The sequence below is a fragment of the Macaca fascicularis genome, chromosome 13 (genome assembly GCF_037993035.2).
Source record: "Macaca fascicularis isolate 582-1 chromosome 13, T2T-MFA8v1.1".
Lineage (NCBI taxonomy): Eukaryota > Metazoa > Chordata > Mammalia > Primates > Cercopithecidae > Macaca > Macaca fascicularis.
Genome location: NC_088387.1, coordinates 35052438 through 35072606, shown reverse-complemented (window position 1 = coordinate 35072606; position 20169 = coordinate 35052438). Strand labels below are relative to the sequence as shown.

General features: G+C 37.8%; 1 protein-coding gene and 1 non-coding gene across 7 annotated transcripts in view; both read right to left on the bottom strand.

Moving 5' to 3' along the window:
* LOC102131403 (charged multivesicular body protein 3-like) overlaps window positions 1-20169 on the bottom strand; it is a 119795-nt gene that overhangs the window by 10401 nt on the left and 89225 nt on the right. For 5 of the 6 annotated variants that reach the window (XM_045368934.3, XM_015433455.4, XM_065526842.2 and 2 more), the window contains one exon: window positions 14714-14893. The exons of the other annotated variant lie outside the window; for it this stretch is intronic. In XM_045368934.3, coding sequence (XP_045224869.1) covers window positions 14714-14893 — 180 coding nt within the window. The remainder of the gene's footprint in view (window positions 1-14713; window positions 14894-20169) is intronic. 6 annotated transcript variants of the gene reach the window in all.
* Window positions 1256-1357, bottom strand: LOC123568482 (U6 spliceosomal RNA). Its single transcript, XR_006691857.1, has one exon. It is a non-coding gene; the product is annotated as a U6 spliceosomal RNA (small nuclear RNA).

Sequence of the window (20169 nt, the reverse complement as noted above, 5' to 3'; positions counted from 1 at the left end):
CTTCAGCAAGCTGAATTGTTTTCCTTATTTGTGAAGATTGAATGAGATCACATGTCAAAGAGCTTTGTAAATTCTCACACACATACAAATATAAAGTGCTACTGCTGAAGCAGTTTATAAATGTATCTTAAGAATGTCCCAGATGAGTGGGACTTGGTTAGGATGCATGACCACACCTTGGTGTGCTGCTGGTCAGCTCCTGACTCTGAGAAAGCACTGATGGAAAGGCCCATGTCACACGTACAAGATAACCAGCTCGAAGCAGGGACAGGCAATGAGAGGTGAAAGAGGCCTAGTTCCACAACTCTGCTATAAGCCACTGTAGTAAAGTTTTCTGTTATTTGCTGCTGAACATATTCCTTAGCTAATACTACAAAAAAAAAGCAAAAATATCACCCATTATGTTTTATGAAGTATATGTAACACTAATTCTAAAGTCTGAACAAAACTCTAATCATAGAGTTGCCAGATAGTATTCTAATGAACTCAGGTGCTATTTAAAATACTAAAACTATCCTCAAATAGATTGTACAAACCCATTAAGACCAAAGTAGATTCACATTCAATAGGCATGGGTGGCTTAATCTAAAAATACCACATTCAAAAACCAAGAACACATATTATACACTAAAATATAAATGGCATCAGAGTAGTGACTGCGTCCCACTATGTTAACAATATGCTGAGTGTACAGAATGCAATCAACAAATAGATGCTGAATAAATAAATGAATCAATCCATAAACAAAGCATTATTTAATGGTAGAAAGTCCCAGAAAGCATGTGTTAGACTGAAACAGAAATTCCTGTCTAAAATCTTCAAAAGACCACAGCGTTCAAAGTATCATTATATATTTAATTAAAATGCCAAATTTCATGCTTAAAAATGGTTAAAATGGCAAATTTTCTTATGTATATTTAACTATAATAAAAAACTTTCCCCACATCCCCCCCCAAAAGGTTAAAATTTTACAGCAACATTACTAAGTCAGCAATGTAAAAATTAGTTGATCACATTTAAAACTACAAAGATCAAAGTTACACAGAAAGGAATATGAAATAAACTGAGCAGCATTCCACTGGTCACAGCTCTTTTTGTTGAAATGCCTTCCCTACCCCAGGCCTGTCTGCAGATCTCTCTGGATTCAGGCTCTCTCCAACTTCAGGGCCTCTCCACATGGTCCTCCCTCAGTGTGGAGTGCCAGTCCCACTGACAGCTCCATACTGTAGAGGCTTGGTGGACAAAGTTAAAAAAAAAAAAAAGGGAGTGCTTCAAAGTTTGTATTTATCCTTGTGCAGGGCCACATTAATCTTCTCAGTAGTGTTTCAATTTTAGTATATGTGCTGCCCAAGAAAGCTGGAGTGCAGTGGTGCGATCTCAGCTCACTGCAACCTCTGTCTCCCGGGTTCTAAGCGATTCTCCTGCCTCAGCTTCCCAAGTAGCTGGGATTACAGGCACACGCCACCACACTTGGCTAATTTTTGTATTTTTAGTAGAGGCGGTGTTTCACCATGTTGGCCAGGCTGGTCTCGAACTCCTGACCTCAGGTGATCCACCTGCCTCAGCCTCCCAAAGTGCTGGGATTTACAGGCGTGAGCCACTGTGCCTGGCCACTAGATTCCTTTTATTTGGAGGAAGACTCACTATTTTATTTCCAGTGCCTAGCACTGTGCCTGACATGGCCGACAAGCATTTGTTGAAAAAACCAATAAATGAATTTAACACTGAGGTGGTTTTATAAAGACTCAAGTGCTCCTACATAGAATGAAAGATTTAGTATTGGGTCTGAAATATGTTTTTTCTTTCTTGTATTGATCAGAAAACTTCCAGAACATTATTTAAAAAAAAAATTTCGGCTGGGTGCAGTGGCTCACCCCTGTAATCCCAACACTTCAGGAGGCCAAAGTGGGTGGATCACGAGGTCAGGAGATAGAGGCCAACATGGTGAAACCCTCTCTCTACTAAAAAATACAAAAACTAGCTGGGTGTGGTGGTGTGCGCCTGTAATCCCTGCTACTTGGGAGGCTGAGGCAGGAAAATCACTTCAACCCGGGAAGTGGAGCTTGCAGTGAGCCGAGATCACACCACTGCACCTCCAGCCTGATGACAGAGCGAGACTCTGTCTCAAAACAAAAACAAAAACAAAAACAAAAAAAAATTCATATGGCAAAGAGCAGGGAGAAGGAAATAGAAGCTCATTCTCCCAGTGTTTTAAATTATAGACAGAACATCCACATACTGGTAACAAAAAGCAACTGATGTAGGAAAAGAAATTAAAAACCAGAAATAAAAAAGGTTCACTTTTAAACATTTCATCAAAGAGAATTTTGAAGACACAGAAAAGTAGAGAAGTATCATTTCACCAAACAGGAGATACAGGTAGCATATAAGCACATGAAAAGATGTTCTTAATAATTGGCCATGAAGGAAATGCAAATTAAAACCACAATCAGCACCATACACCTATCAGAATGTCTAAAATGAAAAACAGTGACAACAACAAATGTTGGAGAAGATGCAGAAAAACAGGATCACTCATACATTGGCTGGTGGAAATTTAAACCTGTACACTTTTATAGCAGCTTTATTCATAATAGCCAACAACTGGAAGCAACTCAGAAGTCCTCCTGGGTGAATGGTTAAATAAACTGGTATATCCATATAATGAAATACTACTCAACAATAAAAAGAATTGAACTATGGATACATGTAAACACTTGAGTTAATTTCCATAGAAGTATGCTGAGTGAAAAAAGCCAATCCCAAGAAGTTACATAACTATATAACTCCATTTATACAACATTCTTAAAATGACAAAATTATAGAAATGGAGAATTAGTGGCTGCTAAGGAGAAGGCAGAGATGGGAGGAAAGTAGGTGTGGCTCTACAAGGGCGACATGAGGGATCCTTGTATTGAGGGAAATGTTCTGTAGTTTGACTGTACTCCGGATTTGCAAGATGTTACCATGGGGGGAAAGCAGGTGAAGGGTACACAGAATTTCTCTGTATTATTTCTTGCAAATACAGGTATACCACATGTATGTGAGTCTATTAGTTTCTAAAAACACAAACCTTAACTTAAAAAACATTAAAGCATGTAAAAATAAAGTAACATTACAACCCCACACCTGATACAAATGAAAAAGGGATATTATACACACAAAAACAATTTCTGCTATAAATATGACCATGTTATAATATCAACAACTAAAGATGGAAGCAAAGTAACTAAAAAATTAGTTTCATGGCCAGGCGCAGTGGCTCATGCCTATAATCCCAGCACTTTGGGAGACCAAGGCGGGCAGATCACGAGGTCAGGAGATCGAGACCATCCTGGCTAACACGGTGAAATCTCGTCTCTACTAAAAATACAAAAAATTAGCTGGGCGTGGTGGCGGGCACCTGTAATCCCAGCTACTCAGGAGGCTGAGGCAGGAGAATGGCATGAACCCATGAGGCGGAGCTTGCAGTGAGCCGAGATCATGCCACTGCACTCCAGCCTGGGAGACAGAGCGAGACTCCGTCTCAAAAATTAAAAAAAAAAATTAGTTTCATAATCAGTAGATGTGGAACCCAGTGAAAATATTCTGAAAATAATCTGGACACCAATAATGAAAGCAACAAAAACAGAGAACTGTTCCTACCTATCACAGGCTCTCATGGGAATTATTAAATTAAATTTTAGTTAAATTTTTTAAAAATTAGCAAATAAAAATGGGGCCAGGCATAGTGGCTCACACCTGTAATCCCAGCACTTTGAGAGGCCCAGGCAAGCGGATCACTTGAGCACAGGAGACCGAGACCAGCCTGGGCAATACGGTTAAACCCTTTCTCTACAAAAAACTAGCTGGGTAAGGTGGCTCGTGCTTGTAGTCCCAGCTACCCAGGAGGCTGAGGTGGGAGGATCACCTGAGCCACGGAGGTTGAGGCTATGTGAGTCATGATCGCTCCACTGCACTCCAGACTGGGCAACATATCCTATCTCAAAAATAAAATAAAAATAAAATGAAGTAAAAATAATGTTAAAAACAGCATCAAAAACATGCAGCTCATTGGTAGCAAGAGCCCAGGGGAGCAATACATTGACTCACTAGACCAACAGTGTGGGTTTTAAAAGCCAACTTAAAACCGGCATTTACAAACACAATGAATCAGATTATAAGAAAATATGAAATCTTATGACATTTCACAATAATGATAAATGAAAGCTCAGAGAAGGGATATTAAAAACATTTGAACCTCAAAAGTAAAAATCCCTTGAGAGTAAGACACCTTTTCCTTGTAACAAGAAAAAAAAAAAAAAAAAGCAGTTAATACATTATGATTTCCAAAAAAATCTCTAACACATAATAATAATGAACAGAAAGATAAAAATTAAAAGGAGATAGTACAAACATTCTATAATATGGTGAACCAAAACCAAAAGGATGTCACAAAAGAATATCGAAACAATGTACATTTCAGAAACTTTAAAAATTCAAAGTCACGTTTATTTATGACTTACACGCTCCACTTGAAAAAAATAACTTGAAGCAGTTTATCAAAAAGATGTATATGGCAGATACAATAAAATAAATTTAAAACGCTCAAAAGTGTGAGTCGATTCCATAAATGTGGGCTGGAGTATCTCAACAACCACACTATTGACAGTTTGGGCTGGACAATTCTTTTGCTGGAGGCAGCTGTTTTATGCATTCTAGGGTGTTCAGCAGCAACCCTGGTTTCTGCCCACTAGATGCCAGTAGCAGCACCCTTTTTCCTCCTAGTTGTGACAACTGAAAATGGCCCCAAATACTGTCAGATGTCTCCCAAGCCCCAGTTGAGAATCAGTGGCCTAGGCTAATAAAAGCTACTGCAATTGAGATTAAGTTTAGCTGTGAGCATCTCAACAGCTAAAACATAAAAGTTAATCATGTTTTGGGCTGTAGGACACTCATTGGTAAAAGCAACACGGTTTCACTAGGAAAGACTTTTTTTCAGGCTAGCTTCTAAGATAAATTTCTTCCATGGCTTTTAATATTAAGTAATATTAAAGAATATAATCTTTATTGACTGCACCACTAATTGTATAGAAGTTATAGAAATAATCTTCATGTGGCTGTTTTCTTACCCACCACAAAAACGCAAAGGAGGGCTGGGCGGGTGGCTCACGCCTGTAATCCCAGCACTTTGGGAGGCTGAGGCGGGTGGATCACCTGAGGTCAGAAGTTCAAGACCAGCCTCGTCAACATGGTGAAACCCCGTTGCTACTAAATATACAAAAATGAGCTGGGCATGGTGGCGGGTGCCTGTAATCCCAGCTACTTGCGAGGCTGAGTAGCTTGAACCCGGGAGGCAGAGGTTGCAGTGAGCAGATTGCGCCATTGTGCTCCAGCCTGGGCAACGACAACAACAACAAAAAGCAAAGGAATACTATGAAAGCAACTCAGCAAAGGCATTGCTGTGGGAAGTAAAACAGGAGGATGGAGAAGGGTTTCTGAGGATCCAGCTTGCTAACAGGAATTGGACTTTAAAATTCTAGAAGGATGACTGCCTAGTGTCACTCTCACTTAACGCCAATGATGTGTTTTTATATGGTATTTACAGAGTATAAAATAAACATTCATATGAATAACAACTAAAATTAAATATGAAACAATCAATTTGTGAGGAAGGTAGATGATTTTTTCACTCCCTTTAAAAATTTCATTTAATGTTGTATTTTGCTTATGTAGGGGCAAATATTTCATTTGAAAAAGACAATCATGCACTGTAGAATTGAAATCTGTAAAAGTTTTGGAGGGGAAAACTTAAAATCCTTGAATAAACACCATCATGAACAACACATGACACGGATATGTATTTATTTTAGAAGATTACTTATTATTCAGCAAGCCTTAAACTGAATTTTAATCTTGCATATGCTAGATCACAATTTAATATTAAATGCAAAATTTGTTTATTTAAGGGCTCAAATTTGTAGACCTGAGTAATAAATGTGTGTGGTATGTATAAAATGACATAATGTTAGACTAACAAAAACAAACTGCAGGACAGTTCGTATAGTACTCAAATAGTAGCTACCAGTGGGTAAGGGGGCTGAGGCCAAGACAAAGAAATTGGTGAACAATTACTTTTATTTTACATATTTCTACAGCATTTTAAAAAACAATAAGTCTATATTAGTATGTTCTCACACTGCTATAAAGACACACCTCAGACTGGGTCGTTTATAAGGAAAAGAGGTTTAATCAGCTCAGTTCTGTGGGCTGTATAGGCTTCAGCTTCTGGGGAGGCCTCAGGAAACTTACAACTGTGGTGCAAGGCAAAGGGGAAGCAGGCACATCTTCACATGGCAGGCAGGAGACAGAGAGAGAGAGACAGATAGGGGAGGTGCTATACAGTTTCAAACAACCAGATCATGAGAACTCTATCATGAGGCACCACTAGGGGGATGGTGCTAAACCATTAGAAACCACCCCCATGATCCAATCACCTCCCACCAGGACCACCTCCAACACTCAGGATCACAATTCAACATGAGATTTAGGTGGGGACACAGAGCCAAATCATATCAAAATCTGTAACACTTAAGTTAAAAATACTAGAAAATTATTTTAAAATGTGTTTTGATTCAACAAATTGGTTTAAACTTCACAAACGTTATGCTTGACCCCAAAGATCCATAACTTGCAAACTCACTTTCAGGTACTCCAATCAAAGCACAGAAGAAAACAAAATAAAAGGACAAAGGTAGCTAGGTGGATGTACTACCCTACCTGGGCCTCCCTTTTATTGCATGGCCTGCCCCTCTAGACACAGTGTCATCAATATATAAGAGTTTGGAGCTCTCATGCATCTCTGCCACTCAGAATCCCACCACAGCTCAGCACTCACACCTGCCCCACTGCTTTAATGGTAAAATATACATAAATTATTTTAACCCAAAATTATACATAACAAAATTTGTAATGTATCTATTTTTAAGTATATAGTTGAGTGGAAGTAGGTACATTCATTCACATTTTTGTGTAATCATCACCGCCATCCATCTCCAGAACTTTTCTCATCTTCTCAAACTGAACCCCTGAACCGTCACTCAACTCGATCCCCATTTCGCCTTACCCTTGGCAACCAACACTCTACTTTCTGCGTCTACATCTGAGAATTCAAGGTACATCATGTAAGTGGAATCGTGTAGTATTCATCCTTTTTTGAAGTGCTCATTTCACTTAGCATAATGCCTTCAAGATTCATCCATGTTGCTGTAGCATAAGTCAGAATTTCCTCCCTTTTTAAGGCTGAATAATATTCTATTATACAGATACATCACATTTTGTTTACCCATTCATCTGTCAATGGACACTTGGGTTGCTTCTACCTTTTGGCTATTGTGAATGCTGCTGCTATGAACATTGGCATCCAAATACCTATTTGAGTCCCTGCCTTCCATTCTTTCGGGTAGATCCCAAAAGCGGAATTGCTGGAGCATATGGTAATTCTATTTCCTGCCCCACCTTCGACCCTCTCCCTTAACCCTCTCTTCCAATCAAAATACACTCATCATCTGTCTTACACTACAAGGGGCTGATTTCAGAAAGCTGTTACCTGGAAAGCACCTAATCATGACAATGTATTAATACGTGACAAGGCTGAACAGATTACCCCTCCCCAGAGGCATCTGCATTTTAATAGGCGAACATCTTAAGAAAGAGGAATGACTTTGTTAAATCTTGGCTTTTCAAAGCAGCAACAGGCTAGGGGTGGGATGGGGCCATGGAAAGACAACAAAGACATCTCAGGAACTTTGGTTAGTTTTCTCTTTTTCCACTCCCAAAATGTAGCCTTTTCCTTCCTGCCCTGTCCCAAGTTCTATCCTGGTACCTACTCTGCTGTATTTAATCTCCCAACAAGCAACATTCCACTATTAACCAACGCAACAATGCTGTCTAGGAATCCTTCCTGCCAGCAAAAGCTTAGGTGCTGCAGAGGCCAGGTGAACCAAATAGCCACTGATTTCCTGGGGCTAGTCTGATCAGCCCAAGTGAAGACTCCTCTCTTAGACCTGTTCCTCTCCCTGTATTTCCAGTGTCTGTTAATGGCCCTGCAGTCTCTTTCCAGGCTCAGAGGCTCAGAGCATCTCAGCGGCTCAGAGCATCTCAGCCTTGTTTATACCTTCACTCTGCACCTGTTCTTGTGTCTTCTACTCCATTCTCACTAGACTAACCTATTCCATTCCCCTACTCCACTCCTTTACCTCTCAGGTCCCACTGCCACCAATCACAATGGACTGTCCCTCCCTGCACCTGTGCTCTGTGCTTATAATGTGCTAAAGCTTTCAAATGTCTACAAAAGAATTTAAATTCCTCAGCCTGATATCTCAGAACTCTTGACTCCAACTTACCTTTCCAGCCTCACCTCCCACTGCTCCCCTTCATGTATTCCTGTCAAACTGTTTCCTGAACACAGCCTGAAATATTTCAATTGTGCCTTAGTACACCTAATCCCTCTATACTCAGATGCTGCCCTGATTCTCCCCAAAATACTTTTCCTCTTAACTCGCATTGCACTTTATCTGCATTGCTACAGCACGTCTTATTTTGAATTTGTCTTTGAGAAACCTTGCTCTTCTAACAGCTGTAAAAACTGTCATCTTCACCTCCTTGCTCATCCTCTCCAGCCATCCCTCCCACTTGCTCAGTACCCAACCTCCCAGACCTTCCTTCTGTGCTGGGAATGCTCAGTTCTTTTTGGCCCCAGGGCCTTCACACATGCTAGCCATCCAAGTTGGCACACCGCTTCCCACGCTCCCACAAACTTAATAGTTCATCTTCCTTCAGGATTCATCAGTGCCTGAAAGGAGCCATCCCTGATTCTACATTTCTCTTTTACATTCTCCTAGTGCATATCACAGTTTGCAATTATAAATATCCATTTGATTATTTATTATTTTTAATTTTTATTATATTTCTTCAATTATCTGCAATTTACCCCATACCTAGAGGGCAGTGATTGTGCCTGTAATATTCACGATTTTAACCCCAGTGCCCAGCAGTATGCCTAGCACATAATAGGGCTAAAAGAGATATTTATTAAATGAATTAACATTTTGGTTTTTGTAGCTCAGTCTATATGCCTGAAAAGACTAGGGAGGGCAGGTACTCAGAAAGCCTATATTTAAATCTAGCTTCCCCTACCCTCCTCCCTTCCACTCTCTCCTCTGCCTCCCTCCCTCCCGCCCACCTCTTTCTTTAAAAAGATAAGTGGAATAGGAAAGAAGAGGACGATTGGGAGAAGTTCTGAGAAACAGTATACAGAACGTAAGAAAATTTCAAAAGGACAACTATCATTAACAAAAGAAAATACTGCACCAACGAGGAAGAACAGAATTTTTTTTTAAATAAGAAACTGAGAACTCTTTCTTGAAAATTAAAGTTAAGATAGCCAAAATAAAGAATTCATGAGAAAAAATGGAAAATAAAGTTGAGGAAATTTTGCAAAAAGTAGATTATACAGACAAAATTGATCATGATAATGATGAGAATATTTAGAACCTATCTATACAGCAATTACTATGCCAGACAATGAAGTGAGCCTCACAACCTGCTTATGAGGAAGGCACTAACTATTATTATCCTCAAAATGGAACATAGAAAAGATAAGAAAATTAAAGGACCAGTCTGAGAAATCCAATAACTAAGACTGTTGCTTTCAGAAAGAAACAGAAAATACAGTGCAAAGGCAATGTACATGCACACATCCAAGCACTGTAGGATACAAGTCCCCAGGACTGAAAAGATGCGCCAAGGAACAGAAGGATACAATGCTTTTCTTTTAGAAATCCATATGGAAATACTTATAGATGAAATTACAGTTCGTCCTCCATATCTGTGGGTTCAGTGTTTGTAAATTCAACCAACCAAAGACAACAAAATATTCAATATCAAAAATATTCAACAACAATGAAAATGAAAGGCTGTGTCTGTACCAAACATGGATAAGCTTTTTGTCATTATTCCCTAAACAATATAGTATAACAATTATTTACATAGCATTTGCATTGTATTAGGTATTACATAATTAATCTAGAGGTTAAACGTATACAGGAGGATATGCGTAGGTTATATGCAAATAACTACTTCATTTTATATAAGGGACTTGAGCATCCACAAATGTTGGTATCTGTGGGGATCCTGGAACCAATCCCCCTGTGGACACTGAGGGATAAATGTATATGGATTCCCAGGGGAAAACACAGGGACTAGGTGGGATGAATATAGATTAAGTAAAATCAGCCAAGAGTTGACAATTGTTTAAGCTGGGTGATAGGTACATAGAGATTCATTTGGGTATTCACTCTGCTTTTGCATATGCTTAAAATTTCCATAATAAGAAGTTAAAGAGAAAACAATAAGGACGATTCAAACAATCCAACTTCTCTCCTGAGAAGTAAACCTTTTTCAGACCTCTGTTTATCCACTTATCATTTATTTACACACCTACACAAACGCATCCTCTATTTCCTTATTTACAGAGTGCTATCATGCTATATATACTGTTCTGCAACTTCATTTCTTATTAAATGATGCATCATTAACATCTTTCTATAGCTGAATACTATGCTGAAACCTAAATAAATCATAATTTACTGATTCAATCCTTCACTGAAGAAAAATAAAATGTTAACAGTTCCCCTGTTACAAACAACTTTCTGTTGTTGGCTTTACTTATGTGTATTTTACTAATTGGGTACAAATGCCCAATGCCTATAATTGTACAATTATAAAACTATTTCAAAAACAAACTTAAATATAAAAAAACTTCAAAATCAATAAAATTCACATTAACAACATAAATTTCATGTGATACTTTGCTGAACTAAAACACCACTTATAATGTGGGTTATGCTACAGATAAAATACTTGAGAACTATGCATATATATACACTGTTCTCATCTATCTGTCCGGCGACTCCTTTCCCACTTTTCTCCATTAAGACTACTGAGGTTGCAGTGAGCCGAGATGGCACCACTGCACTCCAGCCTGGGCGACAGTGCGAGACCTCGTCTCAAAAAATAAAATAAAAAAAGACTACTTAAAATCCTTGCATCAGATGGGATTCCTTTGGTAAGGACATTTACACAGTAAATTGAGTTTTCCTCTTTTCACACTGGATTGCCACAGTGAAATTTGACACCAAACCTCAAAAACAAAAATGCAAATGGGGGATTGAAGTCTCATTAAACTCATCAATTATAATGTAACCCAGAGTATACATATGTTTAATTTTTTGATGATGCCAAAAATTAAAATTAAAAAAAAATTCTCATAGTAGAAAGACTGGAAGAAGAGAAAGTGGTGGGAGAAGGAAAATCAAGATTTTTTTTTATAGGCATATCAATTTTGAGATACCCCTTAAGACATCTGAGTGGAGATGCCAATTACGCACTTAGAGATAAAGTCAGCCCTGAAGATAAAAATTTAAAAATCAATGGCATTTAAAGGCATGGGGTTAGATAAGATCAACTAGTGGGAGTAAAGATGGAAAGGAGCAGAGGATCTAGAATAGAACCCTAGCACCTTAACATTCAGAGGCCAAAGAGCAAATACTTCACTTTTCAATTCTGGTAAAGCTACAGTATATATGAAACAAACAACTTAACATATTGTTATGGGTGTATACTTAAACAATAGGCTTTTATGTGCAGTGCACAGGGGAGCTTTTGTTTTGTATACCGCTTAAAGTGTATGATAAAAGAGTTTTTTCCATGCAGACTAATGATTACTTACTTTAACTAGTTGAAAAGGTATTTTGGAATCAGGATACAGGAAGAAAGGGCAAAGAAAAGAGAATGATCAAGTTTAGTAGCTCTGAGAGAACTATTAATACAAGATAACATTTCTCAAAAATAAAAAAGTATGACAATACCAATTAAAAAGGTATGGAAAAAAAGAACTCATGAACTGCTGCTGGAAATATAAATTAGTAAAGCTTCTTTGGAGAGCAATTTTGTAATTCTAGCAAAACTTAAACCCAACTATTTACTTAGCAATTCTACTTCTGAGTATACAACTGTCCTAAACTTTTACACATAGCAAAACCTGAAAATAACCTTAATATCCATCAAAAGGGGAACAGAAAATAAAATGTGATACACCAATGTAATTTCATCTAGTAGTTCAAATCAATGGACTACAGCATCCTCTCCCTCTCTCTATATATATACATAGATCATTTTATTGTGGTTGCTGTTGGTTTTTTTTGTCTTGTTTTATACAGACAGGGTTTCATTATGTTTCCCAGGCTGGTTTCGAACTCCTGGCTCAAGTGATCCTCCTGCCACAGTCTCCCAAAGGGCTGGCATTACAGGTGTGAGCCATTGTACCCCACCTACATTTATCCATATGAACATATTTCAAAAACAATGATAAATGGAGAAAAAAGACGCAGAATGGTATCTATAGTATGATACTATTCATATAAATTTTAAGATTCACAATAGTGGTTTTCTCTGGAGAGGATGGGAGAGAAGAGAATGAAACTGGAAAGGGGTAGTAAAGGAACTTCAACTTTTGTAATAATGCTTTATTTCTTTTATAATATAGAAGCAGGCAAATACAACAAAACGTTAGATTTTAGTAGTTCTGGACCAGGTGCAGCGGCTCACACCTATAATCCCAGCACTTTGGAAGACTGAGGTGGGTGGATCGCTTGAGCTTAGGAGTTCAAGACCAGCCTGGGCAACATGGCGAAACCCTGTCTCTACCAAAAAAATAAATAAATAAAAGATAGATTTTATTAGTTCTGCATGATAGGTACATAAAGATTTATTATATTATCCTCTGCTTTCATCTCCACAATTGGAAAAAAGAGGCTGTGCATACACTTGCTTTATTCATAGAGGAAAAAAGGCAAAATAAGCAATAAGGAAAGAGTGAAAAATTTTTAAACAAGCTTATCATGGTCAACTGAACATGTGTCTTTTGAGCATGTTGCAGGAAAAGTTGAGAATAAATCTGAAACTTTCAAGCTGGCTATAAAAGACAAGAATACTTGAGCTTTCAAACATGACAAGATTAGACTATTTCTTTACGGCACTGATACTCAGTTTGGTCAAAAGGCATATCTAGGTGATATATCCAGTATTTCAAGAGCCTAAAATCATCACTTTAGGGCTGAAATAACATGGTATTTAAAAGTGAAGATAGGCCAGAAGTGGTGACTCATGCCTGTAATCCCAGCACTTTGCAGGGCCGAGGAAGGCAGATCACCTGAGGTCAGGAGTTTGAGACCAGCCTGGGTAACATGGCGAAACCCTATCTCTACTAAAAATACAAAAATTAGGGGTGCGTAGTGGTGGGCACCTGTAATCCCAGCTACTCGGGAGGGTGAGGCGGGAGAATCGCTTGAACCTGGGAGGTGGAGGTCGCAGTTACCAAGATCGCACCACTGCACTCCAGCCTGGGTGACAGACTCCACCTCAAAAAACAAAAAGTAAATAAATAAAAGATAATCTTGATAGATTTTTTAAAAGATGATGTGGTACAAACATTTTGTCATTTTTTTTTACTCTTTCTCAGCCCATGATTATTCTCTTCAGTATCTGGAGAAAGAAACTAATGATACATTAATGGTTAGGCATATTTTAAAACCATATTTGAATGTTAAAATTGAATGTGAAGAAAATACCTTCAGAACAAAATACAACCAAATAATGCATTAAAAACTCATTTGGCACCATTCTATAAATTAAATCACTTCATCTTCTAACTTCTTTTGAGTGTGATCAATGAAGTATCTGACAGAGTTGAAAATATTCTTTAGTGAAAAATTTCTCCATAATTTCTTTCTTTTTTACAGACACAGTCTTGCTATATATATTGTCCAGGCTCAAGCACAATGGTTATTCACAGGTGCAATCATAGCTCACTGTGGCCTCAAACCCCTGGGCTCAAGCACTTAATTCTCTTTGCTCAACCTCCTTAGCAGCTGGGACTACAACTGCATGCCACCATGCGTGGCTCTCCATGATTTCTGAGTCTGTATTCAATCTAAATATCTGACAGTCATTTGCTGCCATTACTAAAGAATTATAGTTCTGAGTTAGAACTACTTCATAATTTAATGGAAATTAAGAAAAGAAACCAACTAGATGAATGACTACAAACAGTACTGTACTGGACACTGAAAGGAAACAATGTTTATTCCTATTTTAAATATCATGAGTTCCTAAAAGTCATCGAAAATGGACAGTTCACATGTATGCTGAATACCCATAACGTGGTCTACAGATTCCTAAGATGTGAGGAAGCATTAGGTAGACAGAGATGAAGGAGAAAAGGAGATGAGCCAAAGCCCCACAGCCTGTTGTAACATTTTGCCTGCGGCTGCTCTGGGACTAGGACAAAGGTAGAAAGCTCTTTTCTTCAGTCTCCCTCCAAACATCTAAGCTGGCCCCTTACTTCTACAACTGAATTCTCAGGTCACTTGATAACACTGTTCAATACATTCTAACTTCTAAACAAAGCAGATTTATATGTAGATTTCATTATTATTTAGAAAATACTAACAAAAGAAAACATTATTATATTTTGCATTTGTACAACACTCAACACTAAGAAAATACAAAGAATAAAAACCAGAGTAGAGTTTTTCCTATTCAAGGAACCCATGTTGATAATAACAGCAACACTGGCATTACAAGCTGACTGTAAGGTTAAGTGCAGCCTTACCCAGCTGGTTCTTCATCCCCATGAGCACTGAGTTCATGTGCGCTTTGGAGGCATACAGCTTGCTCACGGCCTTCCTTGACCTGATCATCTCCTTGGCCAGAACTACACAGACATCCTTCTGGCCCTTCTTGGCAGCATCTTTCACAGATCGTTTCACTTTTTCTTCTTCTCTTTGGATATCTAAATTTAGAACAGAACATCAAAAATCAAGGGTAAGTCAGGTTTATTGGCACTCAAATACATTCTTACTGTGATCTAAATGTGTCTATTAAGTAGAAAAACATGTAGAAGGATAAACATAAAATCAAAATAATGTAGTGAATATTCATCATTTCCAGAAACAACATCAAAGTAGTTTAAAAGAAAAGTACGATCTTATTACACTTGACAAAATTTCGAAACACCCTTCTTACATTTGTTGGTACTGGCCCTAAGAACTTAAAAAACAAAATTACTATAAATGCATTCCAGAGCTTGCTCCAATAATCAATAAGTAGTATTCCCACAATCATAAGAGTACAGTTTCTATACAGTCACTAATCATTTCTAGAAACCTGCAACTTAAGGAAAGCCTGAACATATTATAAGTCTCATACCAGCATCAGCTAAAGGTAAGATATGTCTTTATTATATGCTTTATGATCAGTAGTGTTTTCTCCAATTTTTAAAACTGTGGCAAATACATAAAATATACCATCTTAACCATTTTTAAGTGTACAATCAGTGGAATAAAGTAACATTCACATTGTTGTGCAACCATCACCTCCACCCAGAACTCTCTATTTTTTTTTTTTTTTTTTTTGAGACGGAGTTTCACTCTTGTTGCCCATGCTAGAGTGCAATGGTGTGGTCTCAGCTCACTGCAACTTCCACCCCCTGGGTTTCAAGTGATTCTGCCTCAGCCTCCCAAGGAGCTGGGATTATAGGCACCCACCACAATGCCCGGCTAATTTTTGTATTTTTAGCAGAGATGGGGTTTCACCATGTTGGCCAGGCTGGTATCAAACTGCTGACCTCAGGTGATCCACCTGCCTCGGCCTCCCAAAGTGCTGAAATTACAGGCATGAGCCACCGTGCCTGGCCCAGAACTTTTTTCAACTTTCCCCAAACTAAAATTCTGCACCCACTGAACAGTAACTCTCCATTTCCCCTTTCCCCTAACTCCTGGCATCCACTATTCTATTTTCTGTCTTTACGAATTTTACTACCCTTGTTACTTCCTTTAAGTGGAATATTTTTCTTTTTCTGACTGGCTTATTTCACTAAGCATAATATTTTCAAGGTTCATCCATGTTGTAGCATATGTCAGAACTTTCTTTTTAAGGCTCAATAATATTCTATTGTATGTATATACGACACTTTACTTAACCATTCATCTGTCAATGGACACTTGGGTTACTTCCAATTTTTAGCTATTGTGAAGAACATGAATGTACAAACATGTCTTCAAGACCCTGCTTTCTTTTGTGCATATGCCTAAAAGTACAACTGTTAGGTTACATGGTAATTCTATTTTTAATTTTTTGAGGAACAGCTGTACCGGTTTTCACAATGGCGACATCATTTTACATTCTCACTAACGGTATACAAAGGTTCCAATTTCACTACATACTCACCAACACTTGTTATTTTCTGGGGGTTTTGTTGTTGTTGTTTTGATAGTAGTCATTCTAATGGGTATGAGGTCATTTTGATTTGCATTTCCCCAATGATTAGTGATGTTGAGCATCTTTTCATATGCTTACTGACAATCTGTACAGCTTATCTGGAGAAATTCCAAAAGTCTATTGAAGTCCTTTGCCTCTTTTTGAATCAAGTCGTTTTATTGTTGTGGCATTTTAGGTGTTGTGTATATATTCTGAATACAATCTCTCGTCAGACAAATGATTTGCAAATGCTTTCTCCCATTCTATGAGTTGCCTATGAGTAACTCTGTTGGTAACATTTTCTTATTTTTTTAATACACAATTTTTCTTTTTCTTTTTTTGTAGAGATGGGGTTTTGCCACGTTGCCCAGGCTGGTCTCAAACGCCTGGGCTCAAGCAATTGACCCACCACAGCCTCTCAAAGTGCTGGAATTATAGGCGTGAACCACTGTGCCCTGCCAGGTAATCTTTTTAAGATGCACGAAAATTTTTTATTTTCATGAAGTCCAGTTTGTCTACTCTATTTTTTGGAGATGGATCTATGTGGCTCAGGGTGTAATGCAGTGGCTATTCACAGGCATTAGTATAACACATTACAGCCTCATACTCCTGGCCTCAACTGATCTTCCAGCCTCAGCCTCCCGAGTAGCTGGGACTACAGTCACACATCACCATGCCCAGCAGTTTGTTCTTCATGTTGTGAAGTTTTGCCCTATGTTTTTTTCTAAGAGTTTCATAGTTTTAGCTCTTACATTTAGGTCTTTGATCCATTTTGGGTTAATTTTTGTACACATTGTTAGGTAAAGGTCCAACTAAATTCTTTTGCAAATGGATATTCAGTTTTCCCAGCACCATTTGTTGAAAACTGTCCTTTCCTCCACTGAATGGTCTTGCTACCCTTGTCAAAAATCAGTTGACAACAGGCAGAGTTTTTCTGGATACCTATTTTATTCCATTGGTTTATATGTCTGTCTTTATGTTAGTTTAAGTACATTGATTTTCTCTCTGTAGCTTTGTAGCAACTTTTGAAACCAGAGAGTGGTCAAACTTTCTTTTTTTAAGACTATTTTGATTATTTAGGGTCTCTTAAGATTCTATAAGAATTTTAGGACAGATATCTCTATTTCTACAAAAAATGTCATTGGGATTTTGATAAGGATAGCACTTTGAATGTATAAGATTGCTTTGGGTAGTACTGACATCTTAACAATATTTAATCTCCCAATCCATGAAAATGAGATATCTTTCCATTTATTTATGTCTAATTTCTTTCAGTAATATTTCATCATTTTCATTATACAAGTCTTTTGCCTCCTTGGTTAAGTAAATTCCTAAGTATTTGATTATTTTTGATGCTATTGAAAATGGGTTTTCTTAATTTCCTTTTCAGATTGTCCATTGTTAATATAGAGAAATACAATTGATGTTTTTGGTGCTGATTTTATATCTTGCTACTTTATTGAATTTATTAGTTCTAATAGGTCTTTTCTGAAAAATCTTTAGGGTATTACACTTATAGTATCAGCTGCAAATAGATTTTTACTTCTTCCTTTCCAATTTAGATACTTTTAACTATTTTTTTCTTGTCTAATTCCTCTGGCTAGAAGTTCAATATTACGTTAAAGAGAAGTGGCAAAAGTGGGTCTCCTTGCCTTGTTCCTGATTTTAGAGGAAAAGCTTTTAGTCTTTCACCATTTACTATGATAGTCCCTGTGGCTTTTTTCATACATGGTTTTTACTATGTTCAGGTCCTTCTATTCCTAGTTGTTTTTAGCATGAAAGGGTGCTGAATTTGGCCAAATGCCTTTTCTGTGTCAATTGAGATGATAATGTGAGTTTCTTTTCCCCTTCTTTCTGTTAATGTGATATATTACACTGATCAAATTTTATATGTTGAATCATTCTTGCATTCCAGGATAAATCGCACTTGGCCGTGATGTGTTTAATGTGTTGCTGGATTTGGTTTGCTAGTATTCTGTTGAAGATTTTTGCATCAATGTTCATAAGAGATACTGGTCTACAGTTTTCTTGCAGCATCTTTGTCTGATATTATATCAAGACAATACTGGCATCACAGAATGAATTAGGAAGTGTTTTCTTTTCTTCAATTTCTTGAAGTTTGAGAAGCACTGGTGTTAGTTCTTAACTGTTTGATAGAATTTACCAGTGAAGTCATCAGGTCCACAGCTTTTCTCTGTCAAGATATTTTTGATCACTGATTCACTCTCCCTGCTAGGTATAAGTCTGTTCACATTTTCTATTTCTTCATGTTCCAATCTTGGTAAGTTTTATGTTTCTAGTAATTTGTCCATCACACCTAGGTTACACAATTTATTAACATACAATTGTCCATAGTATTCTTATAATCTTTATTTCTGTGGAATCAGTAGTAATGTCTCCACTTTTAACTCTGATTTTAGTACTTTCAACCTTCTCTTCTTCCTTAGTCAATCTAGTTAAGGCATATACATTTCGTTGTCTTTTTCAAGAACCAACTATGGACTTTGTTAATGCTCTATTCTTTTTCTGTTCTGTTTGTCTCTGCTTTTATCTTTATTATTTCCTTCATTCTGCTAGATTTGGGTTGAGTTTGTTCTTGTTCTATTTCCTTTAAGTTGAAAGCTAGGTTGTTCACCTGAGGTTTTTTGGGTTTTTTTTTTTTTTTTTGAGACACGGTTTCACTCCCGTCACCCAGGCTAGAGTGCAAGGTGGGTCACCATTGCAACTCACTGTAACTTCTGCCTCTGGGTTCAAGCAGTCTTCCCACCTCAGCCTCCCAAGTAGCTGTGACTACCCACAGACTACAGCACCTAGCTAATTTTTGCATTTTTGATAGAGACAGGTTTCACCATGTTGCCCAGGCTAGCCTCAAACTCCTGGGCTCAAGTGATCTGCCCGCTTTGGCCTCCCAAAGTGTTGGGATTAAGCCACCACGCCTGGCATTCATTCTTAATGTAAGCATTTATAGCTATTAATTTTCCTCTGAGTGTTGCTTTTGCGGCACCTTCTAACTTTTGGTATGTTCTGATTTGGTTTTTACTTGTCTGTAAGTACTTTCTAATTTCCTTTGTGATTTCTTTTTTCACCCATTGGTTAAGAATGTGTTGCTTAATTTCCATACATTTGTGAATTTTCCAGTATTCTTTCTGTTACTGATTTCTAATTTCATCCTGTTGTGGTCAGAGAAGATACCTTATATATCTTTTAAATTTGACTGAGACTTGATTTAAGTCTAACATATGGTCTGTCCTAAAGAATGTCTCATGTATATGTGAGAAGAATGTGTATTTTGTTGTTGGGTAGTATTCTGTATACATCTTTAGATCTAATTGTTTTATTTTTATTTTATTTTTTTTTTGAGATGGAGTCTCGCTCTGTCTCCCAGGCTGGAGTGTAGTGGCACAATCTCGGCTCAACGTAACCTCCACCTTCCAGGTTCAAGTGATTCACCTATCTCAGCCTCCCGTACCTGGGATTACAGGCACAAACCATGACACCCAGCTAATTTTTGTATTTTTAGTAGAGACGGGGTTTCGCCATGTTGGTCAGGCTGGTCTCAAACTCCTGATATCAGGTGATCCACCTGCCTCAGCCTCCCAAAGTGCTAGGATTATAGGTATTAGCCACTGTGCTCTGCCTTCATTCTTCAGGACCCCTGTTTTCCTACCTAATTCCTATCTAGTTAATAGACCCATTATTGACAGTGGGGTATTGTCTAACTATTACGGAATAACTATTTCTCTAATTCTGTCCACTTTTGCTGCATATGTTTTGACAGTCTGTTATTATATACAAAAATATGTACACTTG